Here is a 22528-nt window from a genome sequence, read left to right as displayed (position 1 = left end):
TCTGCCCAACACCTGGTGCAGGACCGCTAGAGATGAAGATGATCCGCTGATGAAAAGAGGTCAAACTTCTGCCTGCCTGAATACACTCCATATCACTGTCTATTTACTGTCTGGGGGTGTAACCTCCATTCTCTGTGGGCTTTCCCTGCCTCAACAGCATGTCCACCATGCAGTACAGACAGCCAAGGACATGGACAGCTCGAATGAACAGGAGATACTGATCTGCCAACATCAACATGCTTGTTGTGAGCGTGAGAATTTTCATCCCTAGTGGAACTGTGTATGCATACATATGACATATGAGTGCAGGCACACTAACTTTTTGACCGCTTCTCCTGGTGACAGCGAGGTGATGACGGAGCTGCCGGGTTGTGTGACATAGAAGAGCTGCTGTTCGTTACGGACTGGAGCAATTTTACACTCATGCTCATGACCCCACACCACCAAATCTAGGAAATCATCTAAAAACTGTTCAGGGATGTAGTTTGTCGCCCCGTGCTTACTCCTACAAAAAACAGACACAATTAATGGATATATTTTAATAGATTTTTTTTAAAAGAGACTGAATATTGCTTTATTTTATCTGAACAGAAACTATATATTATTTTTATATGCACTTTTTACTTGCATACCTACGTACAGTACCACTTACCTAAAATAAGATATACTATAGCAAATCTTTACTTGATTGTAACTCTAAATCGCTAAATGTGAACAACATGTACAGCTGCTTTGAAACAATGTGTATTGTGTGTACAAATAATAAGTGACCTGAAATTGACTAGCATTTATGAACAGTGTTTGTCTTTGTTTGCATTCACAGAAAGACCTGTTGTTTTCCTGTATCAAGTTTCATTAAGCTTGGTTTAAAAGATATAGATTACTTCGCAACTGTCCAAAAAAATATTGGCTTGTATCTGAAAAATTATTTGATTACATTTATCAAGAGGATCTCTAGGTTATACATTCCACATTTTATGCAAACATACAAAGATGAAACTAAACACAACCAGCAGTTTCATCAAGAAATTATAAGGAAAGACATCAATAAATAAAAAGGAAAAAATTACTCCACACAGTATTCCACACAGTTTAACATTGAAAATTTAGAAAAATTTGAATCTTAAACTTAGTAACGTTCCTGAACCTGTTTTGATGGATGACAAATAAGTTGAACCAGCCATCTTCATCCTCCCTGGGCCGAAGCATGGTCACCTGGTTATTGATGAACATCCGGTAGAGTCTCTCGTCTGGAATGGAACCTGAAAGTACAGAACACTTGATTCTTTATAATGTATACTGCAAAATTCTTAAACCCTATATAAAAGGTCAAAGCAATATTTCGGTCAGGACCACTATTGTCAAAGATGATTGACAATTAGCATACAGTTTGGATTGGCGATATGGTTCCATTCTGGGCAAGAACTCCCTGCGCATCCATGCAGCCTAGCAGTGATAGAGCAGTGATAACCCTCCAGGGTAAACAGAACAGAACCAACGAAAGTATGCAGATATCGTTAAAGTTCAGTAATTTTGTGTTCATTATAATTAGTCTGATTCAAAGGAGAATCAGAAGGCTGGATCCTGACTGACAGAGGAGGAGTTGGGGATGGAGCAGGGTAATTAGCTATTGAGCAAAGCGAAAACTGCTGATAAACTGTGGGACGTTATATATGGATGCTTAGATAGGTGTCGTATAGGTAGATGGGGATCAGCTGAGAGTCAGCTGATACAAGCTTGACTAACGTGACCTGCCAGAACTAACGCTACGCTTGATGTTACAAATTTTAGATAACAGAACTAATTGTTGACACCACCACACATAAAAGAAAATACTTCTACAGGGATCTACAGATGTCATGCATGAATATACAAGTGTCAGTTTCTTCAGAATCAAAAACAGCAGTATAGGCCAGTAGTGATGCCAAAGAGCTCGATTTTGGTGTCATCTGACCACAACACTTTCAATCAGTTCTCCTCTGAATCACTGGCAAACTTCAGACGGGCCTGTACATGTGCTTTCTTGAGCAGGGGGACCTTGCGGGCGCTGCAGGATTTCAGTCCCTCATGGCGTAGTGTGTTACCAGTTGTTTTCTTGGTGACTATGGTCCCAGTTGCCTTGAGATCATTGACAAGATCCTCACGTGTAGTTCTGGGCTGATTCCTCACCGTTCTCATGATCACTGAAACTCCACGAGGTGAGATCTTGCATGGAGCCCCAGACCGAGGGAGATTGACAGTCATTTTGTGCTTCTTCCAGTTGTGAATAATCGCACCAACTGTTGTCACCTTCTCACCAAGCTGCTTGGCGATGGTTTTGTAGCCCATTCCAGCCTTGTGAAGGTCTACAATCTTGTCCCTGACATTCTTGGACAACTCTTTGGTCTTGGCCATGGTGGAGAGTTTGGAATCTGATTGATTGATTGCTTCTGTGGACAGGCTGTCTTTTATACAGGTAACAAACTGAGATTAGGAGCAATCCCTTTAAGAGAGTGTTCCTAATCTCAGCTCCTTACTTGTATAAAAGACACCTGGGAGCCAGAAATCTTGCTGATTGATAGAGGATCAAACATTTATTTCACTCATTAAAATTAAAAACAATTTATAACTTTTTTGATGTGTGTTTTTCTGGATTTTTATGTTGTTATTTTATCTGTCACTGTTCAAATAAACCTACCATTAAAATTATAGACTGATCATTTCTTTGTCAGTGGGCAAACGTACAAAATCAGCAGGGGATCAAATAATTCCCCCCCCCACTATATAAACAAAAAGTGCAGTAAAAATTGGACAGCAAAGGACAGACTATTTTTCTCAACAATGAGGAGTGAGACAGGGCTGCTGCCTCAGCCCGACTTTTTTATATATATATATATATATATATATATATATATACACAGTGAGGAAAATAAGTATTTGAACACCCTGCTATTTTGCAAGTTCTCCCACTTAGAAATCATGGAGGGGTCTGAAATTGTCATCGTAGGTGCATGTCCACTGTGAGAGACATAATCTAAAAAAAAAAATCCAGAAATCACAATGTATGATTTTTTAACTATTTATTTGTATGATACAGCTGCAAATAAGTATTTGAACACCTGTCTATCAGCTAGAATTCTGACCCTCAAAGACCTGTTAGTCTGCCTTTAAAATGTCCACCTCCACACCATTTATTATCCTAAATTAGATGCACCTGTTTGAGGTCGTTAGCTGCATAAAGACACCTGTCCACCCCATACAATCAGTAAGAATCCAACTACTAACATGGCCAAGACCAAAGAGCTGTCCAAAGACACTAGAGACAAAATTGTACACCTCCACAAGGCTGGAAAGGGCTATGGGGAAATTGCCAAGCAGCTTGGTGAAAAAAGGTCCACTGTTGGAGCAATCATTAGAAAATGGAAGAAGCTAAACATGACTGTCAATCTCCCTCGGACTGGGGCTCCATGCAAGATCTCACCTCGTGGGGTCTCAATGATCCTAAGAAAGGTGAGAAATCAGCCCAGAACTACATGGGAGGCGCTGGTCAATGACCTGAAAAGAGCTGGGACCACCGCTTCCAAGGTTACTGTTGGTAATACACTAAGACGTCATGGTTTGAAATCATGCATGGCACGGAAGGTTCCCCTGCTTAAACCAGCACATGTCCAGGCCCGACTTAAGTTTGCCAATGACCATTTGGATGATCCAGAGGAGTCATGGGAGAAAGTCATGTGGTCAGATGAGACCAAAATAGAACTTTTTGGTCATAATTCCACTAAACGTGTTTGGAGGAAGAAGAATGATGAGTACCATCCCAAGAACACCATCCCTACTGTGAAGCATGGGGGTGGTAGCATCATGCTTTGGGGGTGTTTTTCTGCACATGGGACAGGGCGACTGCACTGTATTAAGGAGAGGATGACCGGGGCCATGTATTGCGAGATTTTGGGGAACAACCTCCTTCCCTCAGTTAGAGCATTGAAGATGGGTCGAGGCTGGGTCTTCCAACATGACAATGACCAAGCACACAGCCAGGATAACCAAGGAGTGGCTCTGTAAGAAGCATATCAAGGTTCTGGCGTGGCCTAGCCAGTCTCCAGACCTAAACCCAATAGAGAATCTTTGAGGGAGCTCAAACTCCGTGTTTCTCAGCGACAGGCCAGAAACCTGACTGATCTAGAGAAGATCTGTGTGGAGGTGGGCCAAAATCCCTCCTGCAGTGTGTGCAAACCTGGTGAAAAACTACAGGAAACGCTTTGACCTCTGTAATTGCAAACAAAGGCTACTGTACCAAATATTAACATTGATTTTCTCAGGTGTTCAAATACTTATTTGCAGCTGTATCATACAAATAAATAGTTAAAAATCATACATTGTGATTTCTGGATTTTTTATTTAGATTATGTCTCTCACAGTGGACATGCACCTACGATGACAATTTCAGACCCTCCATGATTTCTAAGTGGGAGAACTTGCAAAATAGCAGGGTGTTCAAATACTTATTTTCCTCACTGTATATATATATATATATATATATATATATATATATATATATATATATATATATATATATATATATATATATATATATTAGTGCTGTCAATCGATTAAAAAATTTAATCGCGTTAATCACAGTCGTGGACTGTGATTAATCATGATTAATCGCAAATTTAAAATACTAGGATTTACCTGTAAATGTGTTGAAATAAAGAAATGCATGACAAACTAGTTTAAGGAAACAGAACCTTTCACACTTCCGCCAGGTATGAGACATAATCCTAATTCTTTTATCATTATTATTTTGTTTTTATTCAGCCATTATCAGCCTTTAAACTGGCAATAAAACGTTTACCAAGCCACATCGCTTCAATCCCAGGATACATTTTCCCAACTATTATCAAAAGTATTTCTAAATAAATACAACAAAACATTTCTTGCGACCTTACGTGAAGTATTATGACAAAATGCATTATAAAGAAGAATTGGACCTGTTCTGCAGCTGCATTAGAGCTAATATTAGCATCATGCTTCATAAGACAATTTATGAGATTAATAGTGCACTTTTACTCAGAACTCACTTCAAACCACCATTGAGTGTTTGTAATGTCCTTTTACGATCACATGTGGAATTTGGTCTTTTACGGTTGTTAAAATATGCTATTTATAGCCTTTCATATCGCTGCACAAATTAGCATTTCAGATGTACACATTAATCTAAAAAAAAAAAATCACATACAGAACATATCCTATCGTAATCATGTGTTTATTATCTTATATAATCTATAGTGGCTGTTGTCATGTTTATTTCTGCCGTGTAAAAGCTATGTATGCTGTGGCTGAAACTCACGTTGTTTGTGATGTTACAACGGCCTCTCTGTTCTTAAGTGGCCAGGGATACATTCCAAGTATAATACACATTAGTAAAAGGATCTTTTTAATTTTCATTTGTCTATATACACTTTGGGCGGCCGCGGTACATTAAAAAAGTAGCCCAAAACGGCTCTGTATTTTTTCCCGTAACTATTTTCAAAATAGCCCACTTGTGCCGTTACCCTGGCAACACTGGTTCGCTGTAGCCTCATCACACAATGATAGATAACCTTCCGCGCTGTGAAGACGGGAAGAAGTTGGGGTCAAACCTTATCAAGCGATTAATTTGTGTTAAAAAAATATTAACGCGTTAAATTTTTTTGATTAAATCACCCCTAATCTATATATATATATATATATATATATATATATATATATATCTATCTATCTATCTATCTATCTATCTATCTATATATATATATATATATATATATATATATATATATATCTCAATGAATTGGCAGATCTACTGGACCAATCAGACAGTCCAGGACTACAATTATTTGACACAGAAGTCAAATATTTACTGTATGCAGAGGACTTGCTAATTCTATCTAAAAAACTAGAAGGTCTCTGATTGGTCTCTAGAGGTCAACATCCAAAAAACTAAGATTATGATATTTCAGAAAAAAACTGAAATCTAGAACATAAACAAATATTTATGTTAAACAACACCACACTTCAACATACTTTACAATATATATCTTGGTCTGATTTTAACTCCCACTGTAAATTTCAATTTGGCAATAAAAACATTACTTGTAAAAGCCCGCAGGGTACTGCATGCTAGGGGTGGGCGATGTGAGCTAAAATTCATCACAATATTTTCCACTGTCCAGACGATATTGATATTATATCGCGATATGAGAACAAAAAAAATTGGAATCACGTTTTAGTAGACCTTAGTTAAATTACAGGCAAATCATATATTTTAACCTTATATAACCAGAAAACACACACACACAAAAAACATGATTTCAAGATCTAAGGCAAGAATAGAATGGTCTGACTTTAGGTGTGTGAAATTATGCTACACAAGGCACCTGCACAAAAGAAAAACTGCAAATGGACTGAAAGAACATGCAAACTCACTCTCTGACAGCAGATGGCGCTTATGGCCTCAATTTAGTGTTCCTTTGGTTATTGCTGTAAATAAAACTGCTCTACTCTGCGCTTATGAACACGGAGGTAATGCCGAGTTCACACTGCATGATTTTCAAAGTCATCGGATCACCGTTGTTTTCACACTGCACGACTATCTGGGGTAGCATTCAGTCGCTGCTGTGTTCACATTGCACGATAGATCGGCGACAGGAGGTTACACACTGCATGATTTTACAACAGGAAGAATCGCTGACAACTCTGTGTGCTCCGCAAACTACAGCCAAACGCACACGAGAAGTGATAAAAGGTAATAATGCACAATCAAGCTGATATTATGGTCTATAAGTCCTCCACGAACACACAATAATTAAAGATGACTTGTTAACAAACATACTTCTGCTGGGAAATTTTTATATACACAAATCTAAGTAGCCTATTTGAAAATGAAACTAACGTTTTGTGCATTTTATAATGGGTGTATTTCTTATAGCCTATAAAAGCCCTCAAAGTTGTAAAAATAAATAAATAAAAAGTTGATTAAAAAAAGCCCTCAAAGTGATGAAAAAGAAAGGAAAAATAAATATTTTGTACTTTATAGAAGAATATTACCCTGAACAAAATTATAAACGCAACACTTTTGTTTTTGCCCCCATTTTTCATGAGCTGAACTCAAAGATCTAAGACTTTTTCTGTGTACACAAAAGGCCTATTTCTCTCAAATATTGTTCACAAATCTGTCTAAATCTGTGTTAGTGAGCACTTCTCCTTTGCCGAGATAATCCATCCACCTCACAGCATATCAAGATGCTGATTAGACAGCATGATTATTGCACAGGTGTGCCTTAGGCTGGCCACAATAAAAGGCCACTCTAAAATGTGCAGTTTTATCACACAACACAATGCCACAGATGTCGCAAGTTTTGAGGGAGCGTGCAATTGGCATGCTGACTGCAGGAATGTCCACCAGAGCTGTTGCCTGTGAAATGAATGTTCATTTCTCTACCATAAGCAGTCTCCAAAGGCGTTTCAGAGAATTTGGCAGTACATCCCACCGGCCTCACAACCGCAGACTACGTGTAACCACACCAACCCAGGACCTCCACATCCAGCATCTTCACCTCCAAGATCGCCTGAGACCAGCCACCCGGACAGCTGCTGCAACAATCGGTTTGCATAACCAAAGAATTTCTGCACAAACTGTCAGAAACCGTCTCAGGGAAGCTCATCTGCATGCTCGTCGTCCACATCGGGGTCTCAACCTGACTGCAGTTCGTCGTTGTAACCGACTTGAGTGGGCAAATGCTCACATTCGATGGCGTCTGGCACTTTGGAGAGGTGTTCTCTTCACGGATGAATCCCGGTTTTCACTGTACAGGGCAGATGGCAGACAGTGTGTATGGCGTCGTGTGGGTGAGCGGTTTGCTGATGTCAACGTTGTGGATCGAGTGGCCCATGGTGGCGGTAGGGTTATGGTATGGGTAGGCGTATGTTATGGACAACGAACACAGATGCATTTTATTGATGGCATTTTGAATGCACAGAGATACCGTGACGAGATCCTGAGGCCCATTGTTGTGCCATTCATCCACGACCATCACCTGCAGCATGATAATGCACGGCCCCATGTTGCATGGATCTGTACACAATTCCTGGAAGCTGAAAACATCCCAGTTCTTGCATGGCCAGCATACTCACCGGATATGTCACCCATTGAGCATGTTTGGGATGCTCTGTATCGGCGTATACGACAGCGTGTTCCAGTTCCTGCCAATATCCAGCAACTTCGCACAGCCATTGAAGAGGAGTGGACCAACATTCCACAGGCCACAATCAACAACCTGATCAACTCTATGCGAAGGAGATGTGTTGCACTGCGTGAGGCAAATGGTGGTGACAACAGATACTGACTGGGTTTTGGACCCCCCCCCCCAATACAGTAAAACTGCACGTTTTAGAGTGGCCTTTTATTGTGGCCAGCCTAAGGCACACCTGTGCAATAATCACGCACATAATCAGCGTCTTGATATGCCACACCTGTGAGGTGGATGGAGTATCTCGGTAAAGGAGAGGTGCTCACTAACAGAACACTAACAAAAATGTTGCGTTTATAATTTTGTTCAGTGTATTTACAGGAAAAACCCTAGCCCCTTCATCTTCATGTAGCCTACCTGTTCTGTATATTGTAATGCAAAAATGTAGGCACGTTGTTTGTAAATGGCTCGCTTTGTAAAAAAACCTCCCCGAACTTCCCGCTTCCCTGTATCTTGCTCTCTCATTGGCTGTAGGTCATAGCCGAAGTATTTTTCAGTCAGAACTCATTCGCACAGCATGATTTTGAATCGCCGACAACTCTATATACTTAGCATGCTAAATATTTCACAGGCATCGGCGATGCATCGGCAATTCCCTCAGATCGCGTCTTTGATAATTCACACAGTGTGATTGTCACTCGCGTGAACGAGCATCGATTTACCTCCGATTTCGGGCATTTGTCGGCGATTTATCAAAACCTGTCAGCGAGTGAAAAATCGGGCTAAAATCATGCAGTGTGAACTTATTGGCATAAGAGAAAAAGAAAATGCCATCTAAAGTATTCTGAAGAGAGTTCCCTTCAGATACTCATTCATATTAACTCCCTGCCCCCAATACATTATTTATATTTTTATTCCTATATTTCGAGCATTGTGAACATCTTACGCTGCCTGCTACAGTATTTTCTCTCTTTGTGTCTGTGTTCTGCATCTCTGTCCTGTGTTAACGGCTGTTTACAGACTCAGTAATATTACCACACAAATTACATTTTGGGAAATATTGTAATCCAGTTTGTGTGCAGTTCCGAAGAGCTGATCGTGTGTTTGGAGCAAAAACTATCCAGTTCTGATTTACGTCTGATCGAGCGGGGGATCTCTCTCTCTCTCTGATGACGCAGTAACGACTGCGGTGAAAAAAAATCTTTGTCTGTCCATTCAATGAAATCCATGAATATGTAACGGTATCCACGGTATAGCAAAATCCATATCATGGCACAACAGTCATGTTAATAGCGCCCACCCCTACTGCACGCCATACGAACAAAATTATTCAAAATAAACAACCCCATCAGAATTTGGACAAAGACTTTTGATAGTGTCATACTGCCTATTGTCCTGTATGGAAGCGAGATCTGGGGGCCAACGAGTAGCTACAGCCATTAAGATTGGCACAAACACCCTTTAGAAGCTCTGCATGTAGAGCTCTGCAGAAGCATCCTTCATGTGCACAGAAACACTCCTAATAACGCCTGCAGAGCAAAGTTAGGTCGTCTTCCCCTAAATCTAATCATTAAAAAAAGAGTTTTAACCCAGCCGGCACATGACCGAACTTCAACGTTGAAATATGGTAGAAATAAGGTCAGTTGTTGTTTTAACGTTGAAACAACGTTAATATAACGTTTAATGCTGAACGGTTGAAAACCAGCCGGCACATGACCAACCTTCAATGTTGAAATATGGTTGAAATAATGACATAATGAAATAATGAGTTGTTATTTCAACATTGAAACAACGTTGAAAAAATGTCTAATGCTAAATGGTTGAAAAAGGTTACCAAAAACACTTGTAAATCAATGTTGATTTGTTTTTTTTTTTACAAGAACTGTATGTTGAATCAACTTAATGTCTTCAACAGCATACAAAATAAATTTCTGCCTTTTAAATTATTATTACTAAATTATTTAAGATCATTATTATTATTTTATTAGCATTTTACAATATTTTGATCGTTAAACCTTTTCTAAAATCTAAAGGTATATGTTAAAATATTATCATCATTAACAACAATAAAACTAAATACATTTCACTGCGTTTACCTTATTGCTTTGATCATGATTGGTTAATCTGGCTGTCATCCAAGAAACTGGCCAATGAAACTGTTTGCGCCTTTCTAAATTTGAAAATATGACCGTTTTTATCGTCTTTCTGAATGAGGCGGCTGACTGACTGTGTGTGTGTGAGCTGCTGCTCGTTGAGATTGCTCGGTCGGTCCCGAATTATTTTATATTTGCTTGTTAAATGTTTTATTTTGAGCGAATTTGAGTCGTGACATGTCAACGGAGAACAAAAACTGTGAACACACGAAGGGTCAGTTGTGATCTGCGAGGTCCAGCAAATACACAGACAAAATCAGGTAAGAAAATCACTATCTTACCTTTCAAAAATAGTAAAGTATAATGTTACCAGAGTTTACAAATGGGTAAATGACATGTAACCTTAACCTGCAGAATATAAATACCTGTCTGTGTGTGTGTGTGTGTGTATTTTGTATTGCTTTATCACAGATGCTAATGTTAATGTGTGTGTTGCTAGTAAGTTGTGTTAATGTCTATCATCCAGGAAACTGGCCAGTGAAACTGTTCGCGCCTTTCTAAATTTGAAAATATTACCGTTTTTATCGTCTTTCTGAGTGAGGCGGCTGACTGACTGTGTGTGTGAGCTGCTGCTCATTGAGATTGCTTGGTCGGTCCCGAATTATTTTATATTTGACGGTTAAATTTTTATTTTGAGCGAATTTTAGTCGTGACATGTCAATGGAGAACAAAAACTGTGAACACAGGAAGGGTCAGTTGTGATCTGCGAGGTCCAGCAAACACACGGACAAAATCAGGTAAGAAAATCGCTATCTTACCTTTCAAAAATATTAAAGTATAATGTTACCAGAGTTTACAAATGGGTAAATGACATATAACTTTAACCTGCAGAATATAAATACCTGTCTGTGTGTGTGTATTTTGTATTGCTTTATCACAGATGCTAATGTTAATGTGTGTGTTGCTAGTAAGTTGTGTTAATGTCTGTCTTAGAGATTTTTCACATTTTTCTGATGTGAATGCCATGCATTGTGTTATATTTGTAATCGTATAATATATCTCAAAGATAACATACTCTGTTCATGTTTTCTAAATATCATATAATCGCAAATTTAAACAAATTAAACGAATTGTTTAAAGCAGTGATTCTCAAAGTGTGGTATGAGTACCACTAGTGCTACTCAGGCTTCCTCTAGTGGTACGCAGAGGAATCACTAAATTAAATATAAATTAATGTTAATACATTTTAAGTTCATCTTTATTTGAGTTAAGTTTTTTTTTTTTTTTACATTTAAGTATAGTACAGTTTTTATTTAACTTTTGGTACAACACATTTTAATTTAATCATTATTTAAGTTTTGTATTTACCTGTATGTAAGCACCGTGCAGTGTTAATGTTCAAACTGTATTTACAATGTTAAAGTGGCTGACAACAATACATATTCTTATTAGGAATAAAACTGCCTCGTTTTGAACTGTGCAGAGCTGTAGCTGAATAGTTGGGCCTATTACACTACTGTATTTTAATGTTGGTCATTATGGTGGTACTTGGAGAGCAAAATATTTTCTGAGGTGGTACTTGATATAAAAAGTTTGAGAACCACTGTTTTAAAGGAATGGTATAAAACGAAAAACTGCTTTTTAAGAACTTTTCAGTAAACCATTTCTTCTTTCCCCTTGTAGAGTCATCAAGGATCCAGCTGTTTATTGGCAATTTAGTAAGGAATTGTTCATATGCTACATTGCACTGTCACTTCTGGTAGAGATTCATTGACCTTTTGTGAAAGGTTTTGATTTTACTTAGTTTAATAAAAATGTACTTGATTTGATTTTACTTGTTTTAAATACACTGTATAGTTAGGATTCTGATTTAAAACAGTGTAACTGGGGGCTCTGAAAAAACTGCTTGTGAATAATTTAATATTGCAAACTTTCATCTGAATACATTAAATAGGTGTTTAGTGAATAGTGTTGTGCACTTTGTTTCCAACCCCACTGTTATTGAACAAAGTGAAAATATTGTATGTGATTTGTTTTGCATTCAGTTTTCAGTTAAATATATTTCACAATATCAAAGTTGATATTTTATGAGTATTTATTGTTGGTGTTTTTATTATTTATACATACAGGACAGTACAGAAGGTGCACAAGTGTGAGAGAGAGGAGGGGACGGCATCAGAAAGGACCTAGAGCTGGGACTCTTACAAGGGTCACCCAAAGCACAACCACGCTATATGCACAAGGCAGTTGGTTCTAACATTTTATCAGAATTTGAAGAAACATTTCTACTTAAAATATTAAATGCATTTCATTCAAGGCAGCATTTTTCCTGCGTAAAGAATTTCCTCTGGCTGTCGACAAAACTCAGACAGTCCTATCCTTTACCACCGACATGGTTTCTGTTGCAGGTTCCATTCTCGAACTGTTCTACACATTCTCACTGCACAAATGTACAAATCTCTTGTAATGAGACACATTAGTAAAACATGTTTTCACAGAAACTATAGATTTCCACCAAAATAAAAGATCAACTGGTTTCAGTCAAAAGAAGTACAAGGGTTTCTCTTGCAAGTGCAGCGCAAAATATGCATGTTACGGTACGAACACTTTGAGTCTTTAAATGTTGTACTTGGATTTTACAGGTTTTTAACAATACATCCAAGCACAAACACTGCAAGCTAAAGTTTGGGATTATTTTCATAAGTTTTATACAGTATGTTTCCAAAATAAAAACTGCCGTTTTACAATTTTCAGCGTGTGGTAGTTTATTGAAGTTGATTGTAAAGCCATTGCTGCCAGTTCTACAGGTTTTTAACAATACATCCAAGCACAAACACTGCAAACTAAAGTTTAAGATTATTTTCATGTGTTTTATACAGTATGTTTCCAAAATAAAACGGTTGTTTTACAATATTGAGCATGTGGTAGTTTATTGAAGTTGATTGTAAAGCCATTGCTGCCAGTCATTTGATTTTTAAACTTTATGTATGTGTACAGTGTTGATCTAAATGCAAACTAGGTTCTAATTGAACGTACAGTTGTGTATTCACTCATGTTGAAAGTAAGACGGTGAAACAACGTCGCGATTTCAACGGTGAAACAACTTCATGATTTCACGGTGAAACAATGTCACAATATCAGCATTGATCCAATTTGCAAAATCGAAACATAATCCAACGTTGATTCAACCATGGTACCCGACGTTGACTCACCGGTGAATCAACGTTGAAATGCCGGCTGGGAAAGTTCTGGATCCACTTAAACTCTAGTTCTGACGATTCTCTTCATTTTAAAGCACTAAAAACAAAAATGAGTGCTCAAAAAAGTCATCTTTGTGCAATGGTGTCAGATCTGACTAACCAATCACTTGATATCACCAACCCTGAAAAACATAGAAGAATCAAAGAAATTATGAATGAAGAGAAGGAGACATACATACAGCATTGGAAAGAACAATGTGTAGTCAATTGTTAACAATTTTCCATCCATTTAGATTACATAGTTTTAACATAAATCAATAAACTTAATGTGATTCATATGCATGTCATATGTGAATGAAACAGATAAGATTTATGTAATAGTTCACAGCAAAGTCCCCACACTGCTCAGTGTTCATGTGTTTCCACACTACAGAGTGTTAAAGTAGTGCTGGAGTTAAGGAGATAATTATGTGATGATTGACCATTAATGATGAACACCTGCTGTTAACAAGCAGAATCACGGAAGGAAAGAGAAACACAAGAACTACAACTGACTTCAGCCACAGCCGAAGAATAAATCAACTGAAATAAAAGACGACATTAAGGGTGCTTTCACACTTGGTTCGATTGTCTGGTCCGAACCGGAGTTCGATTGCTCCCCCCTCCCCCTGCCCCCACTGGACTGTGTTCATATTATTTTATTTGGGTCCGAACCACAGTTCGTTTGTGTCTTCAAGCCAGCAGCTGTTTACCCCGTTGCTTAGTAACGACGGCGCAGGAGAAGGCAGCAAAATGCATAGTTGCTCTCTTTATTTTTTTATATATTTATGTTTTTGAACCACTGGTTTTGTTTCCAAAGCTTCAGTACATAACGGCACTTATGTCTGTCTTACGAATGTACTGCAAATGCTCTAAAGAACGCTGAAGGCGAACAGAAATGAGATATACAGCTCTCTACTTGCAGCTCGTCAGGAAAGTGAGTGAAACACACACACAAACACACGTTTTTATCAAAAATAATACGTCATTAATAGTGGTTCACTTCCGTGATTTGGTACGATTGCGTTCACATCAGCAGCGAACCGTACCAGAGTTCACATGAACCAAACCCCAGACCATCCTTTTTAAGCGGACTCGGATACGGTTTACGGGTGCGCACCAAAATTCGGAAGACAGCGTTCACATCATCCAAACGGATCGAACTCTGACGTCAATCGAACCCGGGTGCGCACCAAAAGTGCTAGTGTGAAAGCACCCAAAATCTCTCAAGATCTGATTAAACAACTCCACAAAGTGCTTACACATTGCCAGAATTTGCTGAGTGGCTGGAAAGGAAATCTCAGGCCGTTCAGATATCTCGACGGGTAACAAGGCCAGTGCATGAAGAACCCTTTTGGCGAGAACAGAAATCCATTCCTCACTCTTAAGCCAAGTCAGCCACAATTCTCACAGGCAGTGAACAACCTTAAGCCATCAATTTGCCCTTTAGCTCCTCCACAGTCTCTAAAATGGCAGCTACAGCTAAAAAGCGGGATCACTTTAAGCCCTGTTATCCCTTCTGCAACAACCATGAACATTATCTCAATGCATGTGCAGCTTTTTGCAGGTTGAACCACACTCAAAGAGGAAGCTGGATGAAAGAACACAATAAATGCTGGAGGTGTGGACAAGGTCACAAACCAGACAGCTGTACTCTTAAGAAAGCTTGTTCTACATGCGGGGGACTCCACCTGCCCATTCTGCATGAAGTTGCAGTTGCTGTGGAGAATCAGAGCAACCAATTCTCAAGTTTACTTCGATAAAGCCAGTCACTCAGGCAGAGCCATGCTGAAAGTAGTCCCAGTGAGACTTCACAGCAGCAAGAGGTTTCTGGACACTCATGCGGTGTTGGACGACGGGTCTGAAAAAAAAAAAAAAAAACACTCCTACTACCTGCAGCAGTTAAACATCTGCATTTGGAAGGACCTGAGGAAGTGTTGCCTCCTAGAACAATAAGTTTTAGTTTAGTTTAGTTTAGTCACTTTATTGTCCACGAGTGGAAATTTGTCTTTGGCTTCACCACACAAATACATTTAACATCATCACAATTTACAAAAAAACAAATAATAATAAAATAAATAAATAAAAAATAAAAATACCATCACCCCATCTCACACTCGGATCCCAGTATTTAAAATTCTAAAAGCAGTTGGCACAAATTACATTTGATACACATTTTTCCTTACTTGAGGTTGCCTAAAACGTCTTTTTGATGGTAAAAGCTGAAATTGAATATTCAAGGGATGGGAACAATCTTCAATAATGACTTGTGCCTTTTGTTTGACTCTTATTTGATAGATTTCATTCAGTTGTCTTTGTGGTTGTCCTGCAATTGCACTAGCAATTTTAACTACTCAGAATGCTTTCACAGCTGCAGATCTTAATCTCGCCGAGCAGTCTTTTCCAGTGGACGTGCTGAAGAGGAAATACGAACACATCAGGGACATTCCTTTACAAAGCTTCACCAGAACTGGGAACACTTCCCATAACACCCAATGTACTTGTTACATCATAGGAAGAATGGCATCTATGCTAATATTAGTCTGTTTCTTTCTTATTCCGAGATCACCGTAGCCACCTGATCCAGTCTGTATCCAGATCAGATGGTAACTGCAGTCACTCGGATCCAGTCTGTATCCAGATCAGATGGTGGATCAGCACCTAGAGATGACCTCTACAGAGATGACCTCTAAGACCACAGGAATCAAATGAGTCCTTTACACAATCTGACTTTGCTGCAGTTGGAATTGAACTGCTGGTTTGTCTGGTCAGAGAAGAACTGGTCCCCCGACTGAGCCTGGTTTCTCCCAAGGTTTTTTTTTCTCCATTCTGTCACCGATGGAGTTTTGGTTCCTTGCCGCTGTTGCCTCTGGCTTGCTTAGTTGGGGACACTTAATTTCCAGCGATATCGTTGACTTGATTGCACAGATACTATTTAAACTGAACTGAGCTGGACAATGACATCATTGAATTCAATAATGAAATGCCTTTAACTGAAAATTGAGTGTTTAATCTAGTCATTTTACATTATTGACACTATTTTCCTATTTTGATATTGGAAAGTTGCTTTGACACAATCTGTATTGTTAAAAGCGCTATATAAATAAAGGTGACTTGACTTGACCAAAGTACAGCCCCTGCTGCTCATAGGATCAGATTATCCGCAGCTGATCACCCCAAACTGCCCAATTTGTATGGGTCCGCTTGGTAGCCCTATAGCAGTACACACACTGCTTGGCTGGACAGTTCAAGGACCAACAACCTTTCTTCAGCAACCCTCAAACATAAGCTCATGCCTCCTCCACACTACATTCCTGTTACAGTTGATGGTAGACGCTACTCCACTACTGTGAAAGGGGGATGCACCCAAATTTCAGGCATCACCAAACGCTGTCATGGCTCTTTTAAGAGACACAGAACGCCACCTGACTAAGGACCTGGCAAATATGTATAACAAGGAGATTCACAAACTTGAGGAGGCAGCTTATGCAGTACGAATAACCAGTGCAGAAGCAGCCAATTCCAGTGAGTCATGGTTTGCTCCTCATCACACTGTGCACCACAATGGCAAAGCCCGGGTGGTGTTTAATTGCTCTTTTAGCCATGATCTGACAAATCTGAATGACAATCTACTGCCTGGTCCCACTCTTGGTCCACCACTGCTGGGAGTCCTGCTTAGGTTCAGACAATATGCCATTGCCATAAGTGGAGACATATGAGCCATGTTTAACCAGATCAGACTGCTACCTGAAAACCAGCCAATGCTCCGCTTTCTCTGGAGAGACATGGAAAGAGATCGCACCCCCGACATCTATGAATGGCGCGTATTACCATTTGGGACCACCTGTAGTCCATGCTTCGCCACATATGCTCTCCAGAGCATATGGTTTTGACATAAGGCAGTGGGCTAGCAATGTTCCTGACGTGATTGCTTATCTACCCACCAAAGCGAAATCAGAGAGCTGTGAACTGTGGTAGTCAGCAAATAAAACTGATCTGCAAGAGTCAGCACTTGGCTTGATGTGGAACTGTTCACAAGACACTTTCAATTACAAACACAGACCTGTCTCTACAAATAGTGAAACCTCAATGACTACTGTAGAACCTAGTCGAAAAGAATGCACACGCATAATCTTAACTCAAGAACATTCCTGAGTATCTGACTAAGCTTCCTGTCTGTTCTCCTTATCATCTCATGAAGCTGGGAGAAGAACATCTGGCCATCCTTTGAGGAACAGAATCTTCAATGTTGTTCCTGACCAGTTTACCATAAATAAAGTCGAATAAACAGACAGTACAAAGCACGTGGGATCTGGACACGTTCCAGCACAGACCCTCCCTGAGTCCCCTGACTGCTTTTGACCATAATTCAATGATGGTATCAACAAGAAAAGACAAATATATGTTAACCAGACTTCAACAAACCTACAGCACAGACATCCTGGTGACCTCATAACAAACCCCTTTTCTTCACTGCATTCCAAAGGAATGCGCCTCTTTTCTCTTCTTCTCCAAAAAAAAAGCACCCGAACTTTTATGGACTTTGCCCAAAAGGACAATCCAGAAAAAGACTGCTGCTATTAAAGCAATATACTCAAGAGACAATAAAAATATATGAATGTGGTATTTTATGTTTAGTTTATCTTGCTGTGGTTATTAGAATTTAGGATATTTTAATCTATGACTTAACCCGTTTAGTAGGTAAAATTATAGGTATTCGATATGACAAATACCCCATGTGTGGTATTGAATTAAACATTATTTTGATTCCAATAAGGTGAAAAGGATGAATGTTGACTTTTAGCATCATAAGGTATGATTATAATGTATGCACGAAAAAGAAGTCGTGCTGGGCGGGGCTCCGCCCTACAGAGACAATGTGATTGGGTCAGACAGTGAACAGGATGGACTTAATTCTGTCCGTTAAAAACAGACACCCAACTTTGCAAAGAGTTGGGGGTTGGACCACTGGTGAAAACTGCAAGGAAACTTGGCTGAAAGCTTGGGCGTTGCCCCCCTGATCGCACTACGAAGCCTACAGACTTAGTCTGATCATCTCAAAGGACATCTCAAAGGACACTCTGTCTACGTCTGACCAAAGTAACTTGTAAAGCCCGCCGCGTAAGAACTTCAAACTTGCCATTGGCGCGCTGCCAGGAAGCCAGGAATTGAATGAGTTGAATTGAATGAATCTTAAAAGATAACGATAAGTCGAGTCTTCTGTTTGTGACGTCCCAAGGTCGTCTTTATTCTCAGGAAAAGAGAATATCTTAACTTTCTTCAAACTGCTTTTATCTTGCCATAACGTGTGTATGTGTGTGTATGTGTTTTGTTTTGTATTGTATCCTAGAATAGTAAATAAACTCTCGATTCATTTTTAATGAATAGTCTTGGTGCCGTGATTTCCAAATCTTAAATTATTTGCCATAGATCGTGTTACCTGTTGCTCAAAAATTTCCCAATCAATTCTGTATTATTATCAACAATAAGCCGAATTGCTAAAATAGACTGTATTAATACTCGCTGGTCGAGTCGTTAATAAGGTATAAATTATAAAATTTTGATTACTATCAATTAATCAGATCATTTCCGAATTTCTACGATTTGGTTCCCTAAAGCTAAAATTTATAAATGAAGGATAAAACCTTACATAACACTACGTTTACATGGACATCAATACTCTGATTTTAATACGATTAAGACAATACTCTGATTAAGAGTCTACTATGTAAACAGAGATTTTTTATTACCTTAATCCGGCTAAAGTCTAGGGCTGGTCAGAATACCATTTTTTGAGCTTCGAAACTTCGGTAGTAATCAACACCGAATATTCGAAGCTTCGGAGGGAGGGGGCGGAACACATTCTTCTCTCTAATAAAGGCAGGAATCTCTGTGTGTCTGTCTGTCTGTTTGCATTTTTATTATGTTGAGAACCATTCATCCAATCGTCTTCATGCATGGTGTGTTGCTGCGGACCCAAGGGTCCAGTGTGGTATTTTGGTGCAATATAATGCGACATTCAAAATTACAGGGGTTAAAGCAAAAAAAATCCGAGCCTGAACTTTTTCCCGGTGGCGGGGTGTGGGATTACAAATTTATTTAAATGTTTAATTTAGATTCCAATGTAATAGTGTACAAACTGAAGAAGTTATATACATTGTATTTAGCATTTATGGTGAAGATGATGACATCAGATGAACGATTCAAGAGGTCCCTGCCAGTTCCTGTTCTCTTATTGTAAGTCTAATGAGCCAGACGACAGAGACTCTTGCCTTTTGTTTGTAATTGCTCTTGATGCCCCTGCCCCAATCTTTGGGCAGTTAGGCTGATTAGATTAGGAGTGGTTAAATGGGGCAGGATTCTATACCTGAATACCTCATTTGCATGCTTAAAGGTCGTCACCCAGGTGCTTTGTTTTCACTCCTAAGCACTGCCCCCTAAATGTATTTAAAACTACAATGTATCACTGCTTTTAGTTAGACTTGGATGACTACAGCGACGCACAGCGAGTTCTCAATAAACAGTAACTTCTGTATGAAAGATATCCCAACGTCTCCTGGTCTTCACTTCTGAGTTGCCTAAACTTTAGAAGATAAAAGTTCACAACAGATGGTGCCGTGACCCGGATAGAGTTCCAGCTTCCTCACCTGAATCCAGTTTTGAAAACTTCAAGCTCAAACAAAGATCTGCTTCCAGACTGCATCTTTTGGAATCCAGCGAAAACTTCAAGCTGAACAAAGATTTCCAGACTGAATTTTTCTCTCAACCAAGGTTGTGGTGAGTGCTGTCTCTAATCCAAAAGAACCTTTAAGACCAGTACAAATTTGTTTATCCTCTGCGCCGTCAGAGAAGAGTTAACAGACAGCTGTAGGGTTTGGTTAACTAAGTTTTCCTCTAAAAAAAATGAACTTTTAGAGATGAAGTTACCCTCTGTCCAGGCAGGGAAGTTTAGCATCAAGTGCTAATATTGTTTTATCCTCTGTTCTGTGTAGGCAGGGAAGATTGGCATTTACGTGCTAGTTATTTTGGTTTATCCTCTTTTCACAGAGAAGGTTAGCATTTCAGGCTAATAATTTTGGTTTATCCTCTGTCCTTGTAGGCAGGGAAGTTAAGTGTGACGTGTTGGTAATTTGGAAAGTTAACAATGGTTAAGCTGTGTTAACAAATGTACCCTCTGTTGATCAGAGAAGTTTTTAGTGTTTTGATTGTGTGGTACAGAAGAAACGTACAAAATGGTTAGAAGGAATGCTAGGCTGATTCAAACAACAGAAAAGGATGGTCTTGCGACTCCATTGTGGTCAGATAGTGAATTCAAAACACTGTTAGGGGAACAAATGAACCTAATAATCACTGAGAAAGTTAGACAAGAACTAACGCAGAAATATGAGATCCATCCAGACAAGACTTGGTCTGTAGATGAGTGTAAAAAGGTATTAGGAGCATGTGTTCGCAAGAACAATGTGAAAGGTATTATCTGCTGCCACAGAGAATTTGGTTTAGCGCTAGCTACACAACAATCTCAGCGTAACTCAGAGCTAGAGAAACAGAACAAAGAGCTCCGTGCTAGAGTATCCTATTTTACTAAGAAATTGAACCACAACAAAGCTTCAGCAAAACTGATGTGGAAGAAGTTAGTCAACCGGATGACAATTATCCTGACTTACAAGCTTTCTTTGAAAGAGATGTAATCATCCAATCAGTAATTGATGTGCCTGTAGATTCAGTGAAGGTATGTGGCGCTAAGAGACGATCTCAAGGAATTGAGGGAATTGAAAGTGTTGCTCCCAACTCTTCTGTTGTGCAAGTACAAACTGTTGCCAAAACACTAGGACCTAAAGATATAGAGAGACTGTCCCAGAGCTTACCCTCAGCACGCACAGATTTTTCTGAATTTAGAAGAGCATTGATCAACAAAATGCGTCTCTCGACATGTCGTTAGCAGAAGTCACACAGCTGATGTCACAAATTCTAACTGAATCTGAATTCAACAGTTTTGAGTCTGCTGTTACTTCTGAACTACAACATGCCAGTAGAGATGATTTGAGAGAAGGTGTTTTGAAAATTCTAAAGAATATCATGGGACCCAAGATAGACTGGTCCAGAATCACTAACTGTGTGCAAAGGAAAGAAGAAACTGTGAGTGAATACACTGAAAGGTTTTGTCAGTCAGCTGTAACTTACAGTGGAATAGTGGATGATCCTGAAAGTGTGCTTGATGACAAAGGACCACTAGTTCGAACATGGTTTGATGGCCTTTTATCAGAGTACAGATCAGCTTTGCCGTTCTTAGATCTAACATGGTCCACTGGAAGCTTGCAAAACAGCTTGGACAGCTTAGCTACTTGGGAAAGAGACTCTGATGTTAAAGCCAGAGTAAAGATTGCAGCAGCGTCCTTTAAGGTCAACACAGAGAACCGACAGAAGCGTAAGTGTCCTAAGAAGGAGGGCAGTTGTTATTACTGTGGTAAACCTGGACACTGGATGAAAGAGTGTAGGAAAAGCAAAAAGACATTAGGAGAAATTAACAGCTTTACTCAGCTTCTACTCAGTCTACTTGGTACTCTGAAGCAGCCCCTCCCCGCTTCACCGAACTGTTGGAGCAGTTTGCTCAGGTGTTAACTGTTAGGGCTGTGAGTGCTTAATTCCCCAGTAATGTACAACAAAGCTGAAAGATTCTTTGTAAATAAAACTACAGGAAGGTTACTGTCACTTCCTTCCACTGAGAGAATGCTAGTTAAGTACACTCACAGCCTTCAAAGCTATACTACAGCACACCACAGTCACTCACCTATCCTCTTTGGGTTATGATGTTTGTTATGACTGATGTTCCATTAGAGGATGGAGATGTCACACACTAAAGTTTGCACACCACCTACAGGGATAGGATAGGACACATGGACCAGTGAGGAACCCAGGGAAGAACCGGATGCAACAGGCTTCGGGGGCCAACCCTGTGGTGAACACACCCTCATAGGCCTTCCCCATCCAC

The 22528-nt window shown here is 39.4% G+C and overlaps 1 protein-coding gene across 3 annotated transcripts in view; it reads right to left on the bottom strand.

Annotated features, from left to right (window-relative positions):
- The window catches only part of mre11a (MRE11 homolog A, double strand break repair nuclease), a 191668-nt gene that overhangs the window by 53907 nt on the left and 115233 nt on the right, over positions 1-22528 (bottom strand). For all 3 annotated transcript variants that reach the window (XM_058799759.1, XM_058799760.1, XM_058799761.1), the window contains 2 exons: positions 1148-1262; positions 320-505 (listed from right to left, as the gene is read on the bottom strand). In XM_058799759.1, coding sequence (XP_058655742.1) covers positions 320-505; positions 1148-1262 — 301 coding nt within the window. The remainder of the gene's footprint in view (positions 1-319; positions 506-1147; positions 1263-22528) is intronic.

This window comes from Onychostoma macrolepis, chromosome 15 (genome assembly GCF_012432095.1).
Source record: "Onychostoma macrolepis isolate SWU-2019 chromosome 15, ASM1243209v1, whole genome shotgun sequence".
Classification (NCBI taxonomy): domain Eukaryota; kingdom Metazoa; phylum Chordata; class Actinopteri; order Cypriniformes; family Cyprinidae; genus Onychostoma; species Onychostoma macrolepis.
Note: the sequence above shows the minus strand (reverse complement) of the source record. Positions and strands in the feature narration are given on the sequence as shown.